Source organism: Trichosurus vulpecula, chromosome 1 (assembly GCF_011100635.1).
Source record: "Trichosurus vulpecula isolate mTriVul1 chromosome 1, mTriVul1.pri, whole genome shotgun sequence".
NCBI lineage: Eukaryota > Metazoa > Chordata > Mammalia > Diprotodontia > Phalangeridae > Trichosurus > Trichosurus vulpecula.
In genome coordinates, this window is record NC_050573.1 from 446,889,571 (window position 1) to 446,909,414 (window position 19,844).

The 19,844-nt window shown below is 37.2% G+C and overlaps 1 protein-coding gene across 5 annotated transcripts in view; it reads right to left on the reverse strand.

Annotated features, from left to right (window-relative positions):
• Positions 1–944: 944 nt before the first annotated feature.
• The window catches only part of OCLN (occludin), a 55,856-nt gene continuing 36,956 nt past the window's right edge, over positions 945–19,844 (reverse strand). For 4 of the 5 annotated variants that reach the window (XM_036736916.1, XM_036736939.1, XM_036736923.1 and 1 more), the window contains exons 5-9: positions 19,276–19,421; positions 10,435–10,644; positions 6,388–6,559; positions 5,790–5,831; positions 2,067–2,222 (exon numbers count right to left, since the gene is read on the reverse strand). In XM_036736916.1, coding sequence (XP_036592811.1) covers positions 2,121–2,222; positions 5,790–5,831; positions 6,388–6,559; positions 10,435–10,644; positions 19,276–19,421 — 672 coding nt within the window. In that variant the 3' untranslated portion in view covers positions 2,067–2,120. Of the gene's footprint in view, positions 2,223–5,789; positions 5,832–6,387; positions 6,560–10,434; positions 10,645–19,275; positions 19,422–19,844 lie in introns of all 5 variants that reach the window. The other variant, XM_036736908.1, reaches the window with a different exon arrangement.

The following is a 19,844-nucleotide window of genomic DNA, read 5'->3' on the forward strand; positions in this document are numbered from 1 at the left end:
CCATATGACAAACTGTATCTTTTTAGAGGGGAAAAAGTCAGCACAAATTATCAATATGCTGAAAAATCTGAAAATATATGCAAAATATAAGACCTGTGAAACCGTTCCCCCCCTTCATGAAGGGGTAGATCAGAGGTTTCTTCTCATATCTCTTCATTGTAATCCTGTTTTATCTTTATAGTTACTATGTAGGGGCAACAAGATAGTACAGTGGATAGATTGCCAGGGCTGGAGTCAGGAAGACTCATTTTCCTGAGTTTAAATCTGGCCTCAAACACTTAACAGCTGTGTGACCCTGAGCAAGTCATTTAACCCTAAGTTTCCTCATTTGTAAACGAGCTGGAGAAGGAAATGGCAAATCACTGTAGTATCTTTGCCAAAACCTCCTCAAAAAATGGAGTCACAAAGAGTCAGACATAAGTGGAAAAAGCCTAAACAACAAAAATAAAACTAATTATAGGACTAGGAAAATCCACTTTGAAAATTCAATACATATTATAACACACGATGTCAAACAAGTGTATTATTTTTTTAAAACCCATTAAGAAAAAGTAAAAATGAATTCAAGAAGTAAAACTCAATCTGATATCCAATACAGTAATACCTTTTAATTAGTGAAAGCTTAAGGTATGAATATACTATTCTTTGAGGTTAATGGACTATGCTCTTTCATGTATATAGCACACAGAAAAATATAAATTTCTTCAATTTGAAGAAATTAATTCAATAACCAATATAACAGGACACATCCTTTTGCCAATGACTCATGTCTTTGTAAATGATACTTCATCATTATTATTAGTAAGTCATATCTGGTAAGTGTCTTCAATACACTAAAGATTAAAGCTGAATACTTAAAAGTCTTAGGATAATTTTTTAAAGTACACCACTGACTTTTTATGAAAGCATTTCTAAACAATGGTAAGATGAACAGCAGTCAGCACTAGTTGAGCTAAATTTATTTGACTACTCATAACTTGAGAATAAATGGAACACACTTAGACTGAATGACACCACTGGAAATCTCTATTACATTAATTGCCATGTCATCTCCACTTTTCACATAAAACTGTTGTCACTATCCAAAAACTCAACAACCTAACAATTAGCATAATCAACAACCAGCATAGTGTGAATAGACCTCTTCACACTGCTACCACCAGAATTACTACCACTGAGTATGTAAGGTTTTTCCATATGCTAACATGATGAGCACTCACATAATATCAAAAAAGGGTGTGTTACTAATTAACCAGGTTGATTCGTCGATAAAATTATGTAAAGGGCTGAAAAGTTCCAGTAAGATATAGTTCAAGTTATAACTGTATTACAAAAGTAATTTATGTTTTATTATACAAAGAATCTAATTGGTTAAAAAAAAACATGTAAACGAAAACAGGTGAATGACAGTCATTCAAAAATACATGACAGAAATTCTAACCTACATCATCATGAGTCTAAATGCCCTGATTAAAAAAGTAAAATATATACACTTAAAATTTCATACACTTGATATTTTTGCATAATTTTGGTTAGGTAGCATCAGCTGAGGAAAATAGTTCACAATTTTCAAGCCACTAAGAAGGAATCAATGGGGCTGTGGTTTAGAATGCAGCATATATAGTAGACATGAATATATTTAAGGCAAAGACCTTCATTTTTAATATATTCAGAGTTTTATATAGAGTTCACCTGAATTGTGAGCTAAAACAGTAGCAACTCTATTGTGGAGAGAGCTTTTCAATGAGGTTACATGTCCAGTTGAGAAGACAAAGGAGACTGGAGTGTAAGTTACAGATAGCGCTGGTGACATCTGAAGTAGTCATTAAGGTTAAGTCTTCAAAATATATTTGGTCCTTAATACTAGTACCTAAATTTAAAAGACTAAAACCCTTAATGTCAGAATGTAAAGGTGAGTTACCAAAAAGCATTATAAAATATATCAACACTGATGCCACTGAATTAGCTTTAGGTACCAAAACTTTATAAAGGTCGCAAAGAGATATCTTCTCATTGATTACACTCTAGAGATATTTTGTCTTCAGACAACATTGGTTAAGGCATTTGCAGAGAAGGCAAGGATATACTCTACAGTCTCTCAAACCTTCCAGTCACTGACTTTATGTTTTTTGTCTATCATAATCCGCAACCATCTTTTTGATATGAGACAATTTGCTTTTCAGCTGCTTGCAATATTTCTTCTTATTCTTATAATCTGCAGACTAAAAAAAAAAAAGAGGGAAAGAAAGAATTAGAGAAAAATTATCCCAATGCCTTCTGTGGGTTCTCTTTTTAGAGATCCCACAACATTATAAGATGAATAGCTCTAATGGGCAGATAAGGATATACATTTTCTCTTTCATTTTGTACACTGAAAAACTTTAAAAAAAAAGTCAAAAGCACTTTAAGTGTTCTAGTAAGTCAGAATCTGTCAACTGTGACAGGGACATTTTAGCTAGTTATGAGTGTTAATTATCTCCTTTCTAGAGAAATAATGAACTCTCCCCTTCAACCCTCAACTATAAAGACAGAGACTGTGGATGCTATATTGTCAGGGTGGGGCTACTTAAGTCTACTGATTAATTGGCTCTGTTCAAATTTTTTTCTTTATCACAACAAAGAATTCAATAGGAGTGTGCTTAAGGGGAAATTATTCTGGTATAAAAACAAAAGGCAACAAAACTTTAATACTTGTCACACACACATATAATTTGTCTATTCTCCCCCCTCCCTATCAAATCTTAAACAATTTCTCAGGAATTAAGCTGGAGCAGCCAGTAAGTGGCCCATATTAGTGACCTAGCATTTTTGGAATTAATATTATGGGAGAATTTCCAAAAACTTCAGAGTTTTGATAGAACTGTGTGTATATGTGTGTTTGTTCTTCCCTCCAACCACACCCACAATCCAACTCATGACAATCAGCAAAAGCAGAAGTTGTGACAAGCAAGGACATCATGTACAGTGGGGAGTGGGGGAAGGGGACAAAGAAAAGATAAAACCCTAAAGGCTTCAAAAACTTATTTTTACTGGGTGAGTCATGTCTGCTCAAGTAGGGCAAAGGTTTAGGAGGCACCAGCTAGATAAAATGAGTAGGGAGATTTCATTAGATAATTGAATTTTAGCTTATGTCCTTATGTCTTACTGTGTCTCCTATATAAAATAAGCTTAATTCTCCAAGCACAAGCAGAGAGCATAACACTTAGGGAAGTGAAGGGAGCTTCTGAGGACAAGTGGCAAGGTGAAATGAGGTCAATACATTTCATAATATTCTCATCTTGAGTTTCACATCTCCCAAATAGAAGATTTGGTGTCAGAAGCCAATCACAGACATTAATCGATAGCTACCAAAAAGATATAGGACTGTGGGAACTTTCTTCTTGCAAGTTTCAGGGGCAAGGATAATTTTACTGTGACCTGCAAATTGTGTTCTATGGGTTCCTGCCAGCAAATACATAACATTTTTATATGAACAAAGTTCAAGTTGGTCTCTACCTAAAAGGAGAAAGTAGAAAGGGCTGGAGGAATACAGTTCTACTCTCCAGGTTATCAGAGACAACGAAGTGTTGCTTGGGGGAAAAAAACCAACTGTTTTAGGGAAAAAACAAAACGGACAAAAAGGATTTTTACATAGAGGGGGAGTCTCATCATTCTTAGAAGGATGGACATTAGGAAAATATGACAGAGAAGGAAGGGAAGAAAGAACAACGAATATTTGGAGTTATAATAATAGGACTGAGACTTTTTTTGAGACTTTTTCTATAAAGAAAATTGGACTATGTTAAGAAGAAATCAGCTTCTTGTGCTTCAAAGAATGAGGATATGGGATCGATAGATTTCACCAGGTGAGAGGTCTTCCAAAAATGCTCACAGGAAGAGAAGGATAGTTAGTGGAAGTTGGTAACTATTTGCAAGGGGAACCAAAGGAGCTTTTTATTTAATTGACCATCAGGAATAAGATGTCTGTTTTCTTTGTCTTTCATGGTCATCTACACTGACAAAAATTATTAACGGTGACAACCACCTCTGACGATTCATATGAGAACAAATGAAACCATCCAAAAGAACCTAGAATGTGTTTCTAAAGATTGGAAAGTCATGGGAAAGAAAAACAAACATCTTTGAAAAGAGGATAAGGTGGGTAAAATTTTACCACTATTGCTCATTGAAGGTAAGAAATTCAAAGAAGATCATTAGATTTCAGAAGTCAACTGCTGAGTAAAAAGATGGTGCCTGAGATTTGGAGCCATAGGATTTGGATTTCTGCACCATAGTTTAAGAACACTGGATTCTTAGCAAGGGCCAATAAGCCACATTTTCCAATCTTGCAAATATAATCGAAAGAGAGAAAGGCAGGAAAGATACTCTCAAAGAGCTCTGTCAGGTCTTATATGACAATAACTTATCCATTCTATGATGTAAGTGCTGTAGATATCATCACCATTTTACAGATGAGGAAACTGAGTCTCAGAAAAGGTAATGACTTTTCAAGGAGCATACAACTGGTAAATGTCTGATACAAGATTTAATCTCAAGATTTCTTAACCCCAAGTCCAGAGACCTAAATACTATGCCATGCTGTTTCTCATCCAAATGTGTTCAAAAATGTACATATGAATTACAAAAAAGGAGCAAATAACTGAGGATGAATAAAAAAATACCATGGTTTTCTAAGAATTTCATCAGTCCATAATGAATTGAAGGCCATAGATACTAGGAACAACAATGGAATAAGAATTAGGACTGGCAACCCCCAAATGAGCAAACTACTTCTACTAACACAAGGTGGAACCTTCTCTGAAACTTAATAGTCTCAGACAGTATGCTAGAGCAGAAGGGTCAAATAATACACAATTCCCTAATGCTGCCCAAACCAAATGAAAATGTAATTGGAGAATATTTAACACAAATAGAAATACAATATTTAATATTGTATGGTTTCCAAAGTCAATATGTAGCCCTCAGGGATCTTGATGTATGGCACCCCATTTCTATTTGAGTTTGACATCAGTGTGCTAGAGCTCAGAGAGGCTAAGTACCCAGGGTCACATAGTATATGTCACAAATGGGACTTTAAGCCATTTCTTCCTAGCTGTTAGGGCAACCCTCTATCCATCACACAGAGCAACAAAAAGTGTATTTTTAAAGCTCTGCTCAGGAAAAGAGGAAAATAAGTGGGATGGGACAGTTATTCTAGGAGCACAAGATGGCAACAGATGACTATTAAGAAAGCTCAGCTCTCAATTTCCTTTTGCCTGGGTTTTCTCTTCCACAGTGAATGTTCTACCAACTGGAAAGGATAGAACATAAATGGTAAAGAGGAAGAAAAATGCAAAATAACATCTAGTTCTCAGAAAAACCTGGAAAAGCTGACTTGAACTGATACAAAGTGAAATGAGCAGAATCAGAAGAACATTGTATAGAGTAACAGCAGTATATTATCATAAGCTTCTCCAAAATGAGGTAGGCTAGTGCTGAGAAGACTGGCCCTCACCCTCTACTTGAAGCTTCTGCCCCAGTTCTGAAGAAGCTTCCAAATCCTACATTACATTGCAGAGTCATCAGAAGAAGGGTTTACCATATGCTACTGCTAATATGCACATTAAAAAAAAAATCACCCCTACTACATTGCAAGCTGCCTAAGGACTGGGACGCTAACAATTTATATTGTATATCATTCCTAAGGTCTGACAATGCTTTGTATGTGATAGACATTTCATAAATATTCACTCAACTGAATTTTTTAAGAGAATAGATCATAGAGAAATTAAGAAATAGATAATACTTACCGCTTTCACTTCCTTCAGTCGATTATATTCATCAGCAGCAGCCTATTAAGGAGAAACACAGGCAAATGCATGCTTATTGTGGCATTTATCTTAAGCATAATTATAATTATCCTAGAGTCCTCTAATTTACTCTGAGGCTTCAAACCCCGAATTATGTTTAAAAGAAAAAAAACAGTGCCATGTTATCTCATGGCACTTCATAGATGTCATCCACATAGGCAAAGAAAAGCTAAAATGATACAGATAGGCAAGCTCCTGTTTCCTTTACTAACTCCAAAAGCCTCTTTTACATTTTAGATAGACTTCATGAGGCTAGGGAGTGTTGTCTAGATTGAAGACTTCTTTATGTTAATACTATTTTCAGAGAGAATCACTGGTTTTTACAAAACAAAGCCTCAGACTGTTTATCAAGGTAAAATAAAGGTCCCCAAAGTTTTGAATTGGATAAATTCAAGATTAATAGTGCTTTTGCTGGGACATGAATGTAAATGTTACTGATACCATACAACTCATTCAGAATTTATTCTGTTCATCATCAAACCAGTGTTTACTTCCTCTAGTTTTTTTGTGAAGAGGTTTTCAATCTCTGGAAACTCACCATGTATTCCTCACTTTCTTCTTGATAGTCATCTAATTCTTTATCCAGGCGGGACAGCTCTTTGTTGATTTCATCAATTTCTGCTTGTAGGCTCTTGTATTCTTGTAGGCCACTGTCAAAATTTTTCTTATAAAGCTGTCTCTGCTGGTCTGAAGTTATTGGTGGGTACTCCCTAAACATTAAGGGGAGGAAATTGTTAAATATCTTTGTTGCCTATCCAGCCATTTTTCAGTTGTGTCCAATTCTTTGTAAGCCCATTTGGGGTTTTCTTGGCAAAGACACTAGTTTGTCATTTCCTTCTCCAGCATATTTTACAGATAATGAAACTGAGGCAAACAGGGTTAAGTGACTTGCCCGAAGTCACACAGCTAGTAAGTATCTAAGGCCACATTTGAACTCAGAGAGAGATGAGTCTTCCTGATTCCAAGCCCAGTGATCTATCCACTTGACCACCTAGCTACCCAAAGAACACTAAGATGAGGTTCGGTTATGAATAACGGGTTCCTTATTGATTCTTCTGTCTACAGCTACCCATAAGCTAAATTAAAAGAATCTACAAGACTATGTAACCTTCCTTTAATATAAGAAGGATCAGTGTAAGTTTCCTCTTCTACCTCTAGCTACTGCAACCTGTCCATAACTTGTCTAGATGCACTTGGTGGAGCAATGGATAGAACTTCAGGTCTGGAATCGGGAAGACTTCAGTTTAAACCTGGCTTTAAACACTAGCTGTATGGCCCAGGGTAAGTCACTTAACCTCTGTTTGCCTTAATTTCCTCAACAAAATGGGGACAATAATAGCACTCGCTTTGTAGAGTTGTTGTTAGTATCAAATAAAATAACATTTGTAAAAAGCACTTAGCACAGTACCTGGCACATAGTAGGCATTATATAGCAGCTTATTCCCTCCCTTACTCACTATAGTTTAACAGATAATCTTTAAGAGTTTCTGAATAATTTCTGACCCTGTGTCCAGCCTGGTGATAAGCCACTCTCAACTCAGATAAAAATCATACACTTGATCCACGGGACAACTCAAAGATACTTCAGTCTAGTAGCATCTGCCCAAACTTTGGTTCCAGTGGTAGGCAGTTGGGAAGGCATCATATGTATTTCTTTTCTTACTTAAAGATAATCCTTAAATGTTTCAAAACCTGTGATTCCATCAGTGGGATAGATCACAATTCCTCTATAACCTAGCATATAGTTTTCAAGATGTTGTTTCTAAATGATGTTTTTTTTGCCCCCAAATTCATGACTCTGTGGTTAATCTGGTTATGGGCCTCTCCAAACTAAGATCGTCAATTAATTTCTGCTTATAAGCTCTTATATTCTTGTGACGACAGACACAGAAGCTACCATCAACTCTGTACTGGAAGTCTTTTCACTTTGTAAGAAAGAGCAGATCCAATGTTGTGCTATGCTGGCAAAGCCTTTAAGAAACCAGGATTACCACCTTACCGCAGAGAAAGCATCCCATTCTAGGACTCTTGCAGAATATTCAAAAGTAATAAGAGACAATCAAACAAAAACTACCTAAGTACATAATAGCATACTTAATTTAGGCATTAAGAGCCTATTTTGTGCCACTAACTGTGTGCTAGGCAGCACTGGGACAACAAATAAAAAAGACAGTGCCTTCCCTCAAGGAGCTTATATTCTACTAGAGGATACAACATGTTAACAGGTAAGTAAATATTGGAGATATAAATTGTATTACTTTGCAAGAGAGAGGGCATGTACTAAATCAGCATGAAGGTGTTAGCATTTGAGCTGAGCCTTGAAGGGAATTAAAGATTTCAAAAGGCAATAGTGTGGAGGTGGGAGATGAAATATCTTCTCTGGAGAATACCAAGAACAAAAAGTAGACTGTTTTGCTTGAAACTTAAGTATGTTTCAGGCAGAATAATCACCATCGGTAATCAGCATGCAAAATCAAGAGGACTGGAGCCAGAATGTGAAGGGCTTTGAAAACCCAGGAGTATTTTAACCTCAAGGCCAAATGGAAGAAGACTGAAACTTCCTTAGAGAGAGTAACAAGGTTATAGCTGAGCTTAAGGAATATCAATTTGGCAACCATGTGGAGGATGGACTGATGAAGGGAGACGTTGTATTGAGGAAGACGTGTCAGAATACTGTTGTTGTAGTCTAGGCAAAAGATAATTAAGGGTCTGGACTAAAGTGGTTGCTGTGTGAAAAGACAGAAATGAACAAATGAGAGAGAAGTGGAAGAGATTGGGAGTAAGAAAGTAAAGTTTAGGATGATTCCCACCTTTCAAACCTAGGGGACTGGAAAAATGATGCTGCCTTTGACCAATCAGGGAAAGATCCAAGATAATCCCAAAGGACTCAGATGAAAAATAGTATCTGCCTCCAGAGAAAGAACTGATGGCATCTGAATACAGACTAAAGCACGCATGCATGCTTCCTTCCTTTCTTTCATCTTCTTCCACAAAATGACTAATATGGAAATGTTTTATGTGATTGCACATGTGTACCCTATATCACTCTATTTAGTGTCTGTCTCAGGGAGTGGGAAGCAGAGGGAGAAAGGGATAGAATTTAGAACTTAAAAAAAGAATATCAAAAATTGTTTTTACATGTAATTGGGGGGAAAATAAAATATTTTTAAAAAGTAAGAAAAAATAGAGAAGTGATGGGGGTGGATTCAGGGAAAAAGGTAATGAGTTCTATTTAGGACTTGTTGAGTTTAAGATGCTGATGGGACAACTAGCAGGTTAATGTTCTTGATGGAGAAAGATTGAGAAGGCAGTTGAAGACATGGAATTAAAAGTCAGGAGAGAGAAAAGGCTAGATAAGTAGAAATTCACTTGCCATGGGATTCATTAATTATTTTGGGGGAAAGGTTGCTTTTGCTTTCCTTTGTTCAGAGTAAAATATGCAACAATAACCTAATTTGCAAATTATTTGGTTGTTGTCTATATGCTCAGATAGTAAACATATACCTATACGGTTTTAGATATTTAAAAAGTGTAAAATATGTAAGATGTCAAATTTGATAACTGAGTATGAGTGGTTTAAAAGACCATTATAGAATTGCAGGTAAAGAGTTCTTCAGAGATGATCTAGTTCAAAATGGAAATATGATGCACATATATAACCTACATCAAAATGCTTACCACCTTACAGAGAAGGAAGAGAAAATATGGACCTCAAAATTTTGTGTAGTATTTTATTTTCCCCTGGTTACATGTAAAAATATTTTTTAGCATTTGTTTTAAAATTTTTGAGTTCCAAATTTTCTACCTTCCCCTTCTTTCCCCCCAGCCCTACTCACTGAGGAGGCAAGCAATTCTATGTAGGTTATACATATGCAGTCACGCAAAACATAAAATACTGTTTTTTTTAAGAAAGAAATTATCTAATCCAAACCTATCATTTTAAAAATGTCGAAGTTGTGCCACAATGAGATGAAACAACTTTCCTAAGATCACCTAGATATTAAGAACTTCAACCAGGCATCTTTCTACATATGAACTCTTACATGTGTACAGTTTTTTTCCTGTTTGTCTATACTCAATGAATTTTTTTGGGGAGGGTGGGGAGTTTAGGGAGACTCAGACCTGTGATTTCCTCGCTGTAGTGAACTTCTGGTGAAGAAACTCTCTATACCAACAAACATCATTGGCTGTTTTAAACCTCATCAGTCCTAAAGAGTTCCTTATGGCACTGTGAGGTTAAGTGATTTGTCCAGGGTCTGAATAGCATCAGCTAAGCAGGTTTTCCAGAAGTTTCTCCGAAAGCTTCCAAGTGCATATGAAAACACCAGTGATCTCAGCTCAGTGGCACTTCCCATTTACATGTGGGAAGATCTTCAGAAATCATTTAAATACTGCCTTACTCAACATTAGGAAGGTTGCACTGGAAAAACTCAAATCAGGCAACTAATTATTAAAAGTTTTTCCAATCCATCTGCAGTGTCTCAAAGTGAAAAAACCCAGGGTGCTATTTAGCTAATAGCAAGAAGTTCCAGCATTGTTGTAGTCACCCACAATGGTCTGTGTTCTACAAATGCTATCTCTGTACCTGTCCCAGTCCTCGTCCAGTTCTTCACATGATTCCCCTCCAGTAGTATAGTCGGTTTCATAGTGGTCCTGGTCAGCTCTTTTTGACGTCCTTCCTTTTCCAAGATGTTTCTTTGTAGATACTGCTAAGTTACCATTACTACTGTATCGAGGTTGCCTGAAATCATCCACTGGTGAAGTCACTGGAAGCACCTTAACCACTTCTGGTATCCTAGAAGAAAACAGCATCATCATACATCAGTGGTCAATTTATAAGCCAAAACCAGGAACACTACACAGAATGAATGGTCTTCTCAACAAATACAATACTATTCAACCCCTACCCTCCCCCACAATCCAAATAGCAGCAAGAATAAATGCCAAGAGACTTCCAAAATCTTGTGTGCTCACTCAGTCAAGAAATTTATGCATAGTCCACTGATCAGATCCCTGGAGTTTGGTATGCCCAACTTTGCAGCCCTTAGGAATTTCTATTGCATGTAATAGTTTTTAGGTCCTGATTTAAAAGGAACCTCTCTTCAGCCTTTTCAGATAAAATAAGGGCATTTAATCTTAGGAAAATTTAGTTTCACTTGAAAGGTTATATGCCAGTAATTTACCCTACACCAGTCTAGCTGGGGGAAATCTTAGACTTTTCTATTTCATGGGTTTTTAAAGTTCCATGAAACGATTAAAAAAAAAAATCAAAGTAGGAAAGGGAAATATGTACATATATCCAACACTGGATGTTTAAAAATTCACATAAAATTTCTTTGTATTAATTGTAAAAGTATAATTATTCACACCTCAAGGTAAAATATTTTTAAATCTGGATGTGATTAAAGCTTTAGAGCATAACTAAAGATAGTTATTAAAGATCCTTTAAAACTTTTGGTCATGTATTAGAAAGAACAAGGGGGGGGAACAATATATATTTTTTCCAATGACAGTGCTTACTACTGTAAAAGTATTTGATTCCTCACCACCACCACCCCCAACTAAAGAAGTAAAATTACTTGAAAAATGCAGACTTATTATGAGAAAATAGTAAAACAAGGCTCCTTAATATAAATGCAAGTCTGGAGTCCAGCTGGGAAAAGGGAATAAAGAATAACCAGTGCAAGAAGAAAGGTTTAAAAATGCACAAGAGGCAAAGGGAAATTTAAAAAGGGCCAGAGGGCAAGTTAACAGGTGGCTTTTCAGCTATTGGTTTTCAATTCAGAGAAAGCTCAGGATGTGGTCAAAGGAAACAAAACATTTGGCTGAAGAACCCAGGTGCAAATTTACATTTTAATCAAAGCTTTCTTAAATCTCATTATTTTAACAAGTACCTATAAATAATTTTTGTTAACCCAAAGATTCCAGCTTCTGGGATAAGAACTCTCACTATTTGACAAAAACTGCTAGGAAAAATGGTAAACAGTATGGCAGAAATTAAGTATAAACCAACATCTCACACCACATATCAAGACAAGGTCAAAATGGGTACAGTGAAGGGTGATACCATAAGCAAATTAGGAGAACAAGAAACAGTTTGCCAGTCAGATCTATGGAGAAGGGAACAATTCATGACCAAACAAGGCATAGAGAACATTATAAAATGCAAAATGGATAATTTTGATTATATTAAATTTAAAAAGTTTTTGCACAAACAAAACCAATGCAACCAAGATTAGAAGGAAAACAGAAAGATGTAAAACAATTTTTACAGCAAATGTTTCTGATAAAGGCCTCATTTCTCAAATACATAGTCAAATATGAGTTAAAGATACTGTAAAAAATATGAGTCAAATTTATAAGAATACAAGTCATCCCGCAATTTGTACACGGTCAAAGGATATGAACAGGCAGCTTTCAGATGCAGAAATTAAAGCTATCTATAGTCATATGAAAAAATGCTCTAAATCACTATTGATTAGAGAAATGCAAATCAAAACAACTCTGAGGTACCACCTCATACCTAACATAGAAATTGATAACAACAGGAAAATGATAAATGTTGGAGAAGATGTGGGAAATTTGGAACACTAATGCATTGTTAGTGGAGCTGTGAACTGATCTAACCATTCGGTAGAGAAAACTTGGAACTATGCCCAAAGGACTATAAAATTGTGCATACCCTTTGATCCAGCAGTACCACTTTCTAGGTCTGTATCCCAAAGAGATCATAAAAATGGGAAAAAGACCCACATGTACAAAAATATTTATAGCAGCTCTTTTTGTGGTGGCAAAGAATCAGAAATTGAGGGGATGTCCACCAATTGGGGAATGGTTGAACAAGTTTTGGTATATGAATGTAATGGAATACTTTTGTGCTATAAGAAATGTTGAGCAGGCAGACTTTAAGACTTATATGAACTGATGCTTAGTGAAATGAGCACAATCAGGAGAACACTGTACACAGTAATAGCCACATTGTGCAATGACTGACTTTGATAGACTTAGTTCTTCTCAGCAATGCAAGGATCTAAGACAACACCAAAAGATTCATGACAGAAAATGCTATTCACATCTAGAGAAATAACTTTGGAGTCTGAATGCAGATGGAAGCATACTACTTGCTTTCTCCTTTTCTTTTGTTGTTTTGTTTTGTTTCTTCTTTCTCTTGGTTCCTCCCATTAGTTCTAATTCCTCTTCAAATCATGACTAATTTGAAAATGTTTAATATGAATGTATAAATAGAGCCTATATCAGATTGAGGGGAAGGAAAGGGAGGAGAAAATTTATAACTCAAAATCTTATAGAAGTGAATGTTGAAAACTGAAAATAAATAATTATTTTTTCAAAAAAATAAATAAATAAAACATGAAAAAATAAATAAGGAAGAAATTGAAGTGGATGATCTATAAGCATTACCTGTTTCACCTCTCTGTCCCCAGAGTTCTGCACACAGAAGATTTTAATAAATGTATTTGAATAAATGTCCCTACAGTGATGAACAAAAGAAAACTTTATCTTCCCCTCTGCCACTCCCTACCCCCCATCAAGATCTTACTTAATACACAAAGAAGTTTTGAACTAGGCTTTTAAAAAGGATGGGTTTCTGGGTGTGTTTAAATTGGGAACAGAAAAGATTTGGCAGTTCCTCTCCATTCTAGTTTGTCACCACTAAGCTTGCTCCACAACTGAATTCCTGCACATTTTAATCACTGGCTGTAGGAAGATGGAGAGGCCAGGTTTTGTCCCAGGAGTCATTAGAAAACAAACTTTCCAGATGCTCTGTCCAAAACTTTGTTAGGGTAACATATGATATGCCTAGGCTCTTGCTTTGAACACAGCTTTGAGTAACAAGAATGACAACATAAAACATTCAAAACAGGCTGCTGTCTTCGGGGGAAAGGCAACAGAAAAGGAACAGAATTAATCACTGAGTTTTGCTAGAATTCTATTTACAAGTTTCCAGGAAAGTTCATGATATCAGAAATCTTTGGTATTATAACTTAAGCTGTTTAACATTCATAATGATTTGGAGTCAAGGCTGGCCATCTCCAGTCATCCTGATCTATATCTCGCCACTGGATCCAGATGGCTCTGGAGAAGAAAGTGAGGCTGGTGACTTTTACACAGCCCTCCCTCACTTAAATCCAATTCATGTACATGTCATGATATCACCTCCCTGACTCCGTGGTCCTCTTCAAGAAGGAAGGACAAAGAACAGCAGCAAGTTTAACATTCAACTTCAGCTTGGACTTTTTCCATCTGGATTCTTCCCTCCATCTTTTAAATACCACCACACTTTTTTTTTTTTGCCCCTCCAGGACACTTATTCCAAGAATAAGTGTTGGATTCATACCCATTTTTCTTTGTACAAAGATTATCAGTATCATCACATTTGAGTTAAAGCTATTTAACTCATTTAATAGTTGAGGTTCACGGCAAAAAGCCAATAGCTGGCACTTATATAGAACTTTATTTGTATTATCATACTTGATCCTTACAACTCTGAGAGGAATTATGCCCATTTTCTAGATGGTAAAACTGAGGCTTACTGAAGCTAAATGACTTGCCTGGTGTCAGACAAGTAGTAAGAATGTGAGTAGGATGTGAACCCAGATGTTCCTGACTTGAAAACCAAACATTTTCACTTGACTATCTTGGGGTCCTCTCACTCTTCTCACCAGCCCATTTCCCTGGCTTCCATCAAGTCTCAGCTGAAGTCCCACCTTCTTCAAGGTCATACTACTCAAATAATTATTAACTGACTAAAAAAAGAGGAAGTTTCCTAATTTGCTAGATGGTATCACCATCACTATCAATTTAATAAAAAAACTGAATTGAAATTATTTCTCTTTCAGTGGCCCCTATCTTACAAATCACTCTATTTTCTCACTTTCTTGGTACATTTTAGTAGATCTTCTGTCATACACACTCACATTTTCCAGAACAGGTTTGAGAAAGAGGAGGACTCCTCACCCCCTTTTTAAAGGTAGATACAAAGGGATAAATGTTGATTAAGTGGGAAGTGGGAACCATTCCACTTTTGGCACTCAAAGGCCTCCACAGTCTGGTTATAATATATATGAAATCTTTGCAACATTAATTTAACTATGAGAGAAGCCTTGAGAAATAGATACTTGAAGTAATACTGTCCCTATTTTACAGATCTAGTTCGGTAGAAGAGAATACATGAAGATGGGAAATATGAAAAGGCTGATAAGGTGGGTTGAAGCCAATCTATGGAGAGCCTTGAATGTCAGGATCAGTAAGTTTGACTTTATTTGGTAAGTAATGGATGTTCAATACAAGTTTTTGAGAGACATGAAAAAGTAGTGAGAGCCATGATAATAGCAGTATATTTACTAGGAAGGACAGATTGGAGGAGGACTAAATTGGATTCAGAAAGACTAGTTGGACGGCCCCCATTGTAGAATTCTCATTTGCTACATTAGCTTTCCAAAACTACAAGGCAATATCCTCCCCTCTCATAAAGGTCTAGGAGAAAGAGACCAGGGACTACCAGTAGTCTGCTATCCATGATAATTTTACAGAGCAGCCCAGCACCATCTACATTTTCTTGTCCTGCTTCATCCAGACCTGGCTGTGGAGGAAATCATTGGGAATGAGACCTATCGAAGATACTCCTCGACTCACTGAGCAAAGGTGGAGGAGTCATCTTCAGCTAAATATCTTCCTATCTTCTTATCTTGAACAGGGTTATTTATTTACTACACTGGGTCCTTGTGTACCTGAGGCCTAGCTTGCTTCTAACATTAACAAGAGATTGTGTGACTCTGGCCAAGTCATGTAACAATGTTTGCCTCAGTTTCTTCATCTGTAAAATAAGCTGGAGAAGGAAATGGCAAACTACTCCAATATCTTTGCCAAGAAAACCCTAAATAAGGGGCAGCTAGGTGGCGCAGTGGTAGAGCACTAGCCTTGGAGTCAGAAGGACCTGAGTTCAAATCTGACCTCAGACACTTGACACACTAGCTGTGTGACCTTGAGCAAGTCACTTAACCCCAATTGCCCTGCCTTCCCCCCTGCAAGAAAAAACAAAAAACAAAACAAAAAAACAAAACAAAAACCCTAAATAGACACAACTGAAATGACTAAATGACAACAAATAACCATGGACTAGTCACTTGTTTTCATGGGCACTCAGTTTTCCCCATTTGTAAAGTGGGAAGATAGGCCCAGATGAATCCCACAAAGCCTTCCAGTTCTAAAATTCCCTGACTCTACGTGTCTGGATAGCGAAGGCTAGAAGTGTTGTCGTTACCTAATACCAGTAGAAATGTAACAGGTGGCACTGTACAGTGAAAAGGGCACTGGTTCTGTAGTGAGGGGACCTGGGTGCAAATCCTGCCCCTGATGCTAGCTACCTGTTCCACAGGAGGTACATTTAACCTCCCTGGGCCTCAGTTTCCTCATCTGTAAAATGAGGGAGATATGGATGAGGGGGTCTTTGATGCTCCTTCCAGCTCTAAATCTTTGATCCTATGATTTTATATAGATGCAGAATTCCCCCAATCTGATATTGCTTCCTCCTCTGAATCCTCCTAGCACTTTGTATCTCTGGCAGGGCCCTTATCACATATCACTTCTTATTAGCTCTTTGCATACATCTTAGCTCTGCTACTAGACCAGAAGATCCCTGCGGGAAGAGGCAGTGTGTTCTTCACCTCCATATTCCCCTCAAAGATTAGCACAATACTTCACATATACTAGGTACCCATCTCCTATACAAAACTTTATCTGGTAACCTTCCCAAGAGGCAGCTAGGCAGCCCAATGGATAAAGCACTGGGTCTGGAGTCAGGAAGACCTGAGTTCAAATCCAGCCTCAGATAGTCACTAGCTATGTGACCCTGGGCAAGTCACTTAATCTCCATTTGCCCCAGTTTCCTCATCTGTAAAATGGAATTAATAGTACTTACCTCACAGGATTGTTTTGAGCATCGAAAGAAGTAGGATTTGTAAATCACTTAACACAGTGCCTGGCAGACAGATCCCTAAAAATGTCGATGTCTGTGTACACATATATAACATGCATATATACACATAAAAATGTACACAGTATATATACACTTATGTACATATTAAGTGCTCATGTGATATTACTATTCACGCTAACATATATATATATACATATATATGTATGTATACATGTTTGTATGTATAATATGCATTGTATGTGTGTGTGCTCAACATAATTATTTAGCTCCACATTGCCTTGCTTGATAGAATCTCTTTAGGGGCATAGATTTTTCTTGTCTTTCAATCTCCAACAGATACTTCACAAAGTGCCCGGAACATAGCAGCACTTAGTAAATGCTTGTTTCCCCTTAAAATCTTAGAAAGCAATGGCGTGCTGACTGCTCATGCAGCTGAACAGAAGAAGAGTTGAGAAGCAACTCGATGACCGCACGATGCAAAATAAATCAGTTTACAAGCCCGAAAGTCATGCTAATGGCAACTTGTAACTTTAAAAATAGGACCAGTTACCCCAGTGCCCTGGCATTAGAAAGTGAGGCCAAAAAGAGGCTTCCCAGGAAAACCTTTTCTCAAAATATGCCTAGTTTTTAATCAATATAGAGAGGTAGTTTCTGAGCACCCAAACAGAAGATTATTAAGTAAGGTTGAATGCAGGTCTATTTGGTTTCCAAATTCCATTCCATTCATCATAATAAAGTTCATTGTTTCCAACTGGATCCCATAATTAAAATCAGCCTGCCAGTGTAGGATTAATGGTTTCAGCACCTCCTGTGCTCTGAGAATGGCCCTTTATATGACTCCTCTCTATGCTGAATGTGGGGCAGGCAGCACCATGTCAAAGAAAGAGCCCTGAGTCTGGAACCAGAGGCCCCAACCCAGCTACTTACTTGTGACACTGGAAAAGCCAATTTTACTTCTTCAAACTTCGGTTTTTTCATTTGCAAAATGTGGTGCTAGACTTGGCAAACTCTAAGGCTCTCTCCAGTTCTAAATTTATTCATCAACAATTCTGCTAGAAAACACAAACTAAGAGATGTCAAATATGAGTTTGCCAAAGTGAAAGGAGGAAATGCGGGTAAGGACAGTCATACTAAAGAATCAAATGCAATGAGCCATCTTGCCATCCCTATGAGCATGGTAGTCAAATTCCTCAAACATCTTTTTACACCATTTATTATGGTGCTACATGAGAAACAGGTAACAAAGGCTAAGGTAAAATACAGTTCTTGGACCTGATGGGTACGAGTAACATAAATCACAGGATTTAGAACTGGAAGAGAGATGAAAGATAATCTAAACAAGACCTCTATTTTCACAGGCTGAGTCCCAAGAAATCAAGTGACTTGCTCAAGGTTCCCACATATGGTTCAGACAGAGATATAACTCAAACTCAGTTTTCCTGACTGCGAGGGCAGTGGTCTCTATTCCACAAAATCAGTGTCAACCTTATGCAATAAACAGGGCTAAAGCAGAACTCAATATTTTGAATTTCCTTATCCACAAAATTAAGAATTCCCTTCCTCTCTAAATCCTATGATCCTGTGAAATTCCAAAGGGAAAGAAGAATGGAAAGAAACTTAATTCCACATTTCTGATACATGTAACATGATACCAATGATTCCTAAATCATTTTTATATTTAAAAGTATTTTTGAAGGGCTGTCAATATGCAAACTTCTGAATTTCATTTTCTTCAAATATCAAATGAAAGGGTTAGAATCAGGTGATCTTTAAGGTCCCTTCCTTCTCTGAATCTTGTAAAAGGTATAAAACAATAAGCTTATGAATTACGAGTAAGCTAACAAGTGAGAAATATAACTCAGCATGATGCTACTATCTAGTGCTTTATTAAAGGTTCTAAAGGACTTCACAAAAACTACCCGATTATCAACGCAAAAACTTGGCGAGGTGGGGAACAACATAAGCATTATCATATTCATTTTACAAGGGAAAGAATGGAGGCTTAGGGAGGTTAAATGGGACCTAGCATGGTACCACGTCCATCTTGGCCGAAAGAACAGTGGACTTGGCGTCAAAGCACCTGGGTTCCAAAGCTCTCTCTGCTACTTCCTAGCTGTGTGACCTCTGGACTTCAATGCCCTCATCAGTAAAATGAGAGGGTCAGTCAGATGATCTCTAAAGTCCTTTCTAGCTCTTGCACTATGGAGTCCTATGACTTCTCTGAGGTCACATAACTAGCACGTGGGTACCTGAACCCAAGACTTCTGTCTCCAAGTACTCTTTCCTCTGTTCCACGCAGTAGAAAATATATTGACATTCATGAAAGTCGACATGTGTGCTATATAGTTGTATGAAGTCTTTGTAGCAATTCTACACACCAGAATTAATTTCTAACCAAAATGTCATGTTAATTTACATGGTACTGAGTTACTGAACCAAAGTTGGGTGTGGGGGATGTTGGTTACTTACGGTGTTGATTTGTATGAAGAGTCTGCATATGATCGTTTGTCATTCATTCTGCCATAAGAGGTATATGCCATGGAACTATCAACTCTATCCGCATAGTCAGATGGAACTGGGGGTACTTCTTGTGTATTTACTGACACATTCTTCACCTAAGGGGATAGCCCCATCAAGAAATAAGAACGTTAACAGAGTCATCTGAGATGATAGATGTGAAAATGCTATAACATCAGGTTTTCTTCCTAACAAGATACTCTTGGATACTCAAGGAAGATGGAAGTAAGCCCATCATATATAAACACTGATTTTTCTGATATACATTGGCATAATAAGCCACTGCTGACCAACAGCCACTCTTTCAGCTGTCTGCATCATATAGGAGAGGGAGGGCTGGAGAACTAGGGTCAGACTCAGGGAGACTGAGTTCTCATACTGACTCTGACCCTTGTGGGCTTGTGTAAGTTTCTTGACTTAATTTAAAGCCTCCGTTTCCTCATCTATAACATGAAGGAGTTTAACCAGATCTCCCTGGAAGCCCCTTCCAATTCTATTGTACATCCTGGCTCCACACTAGG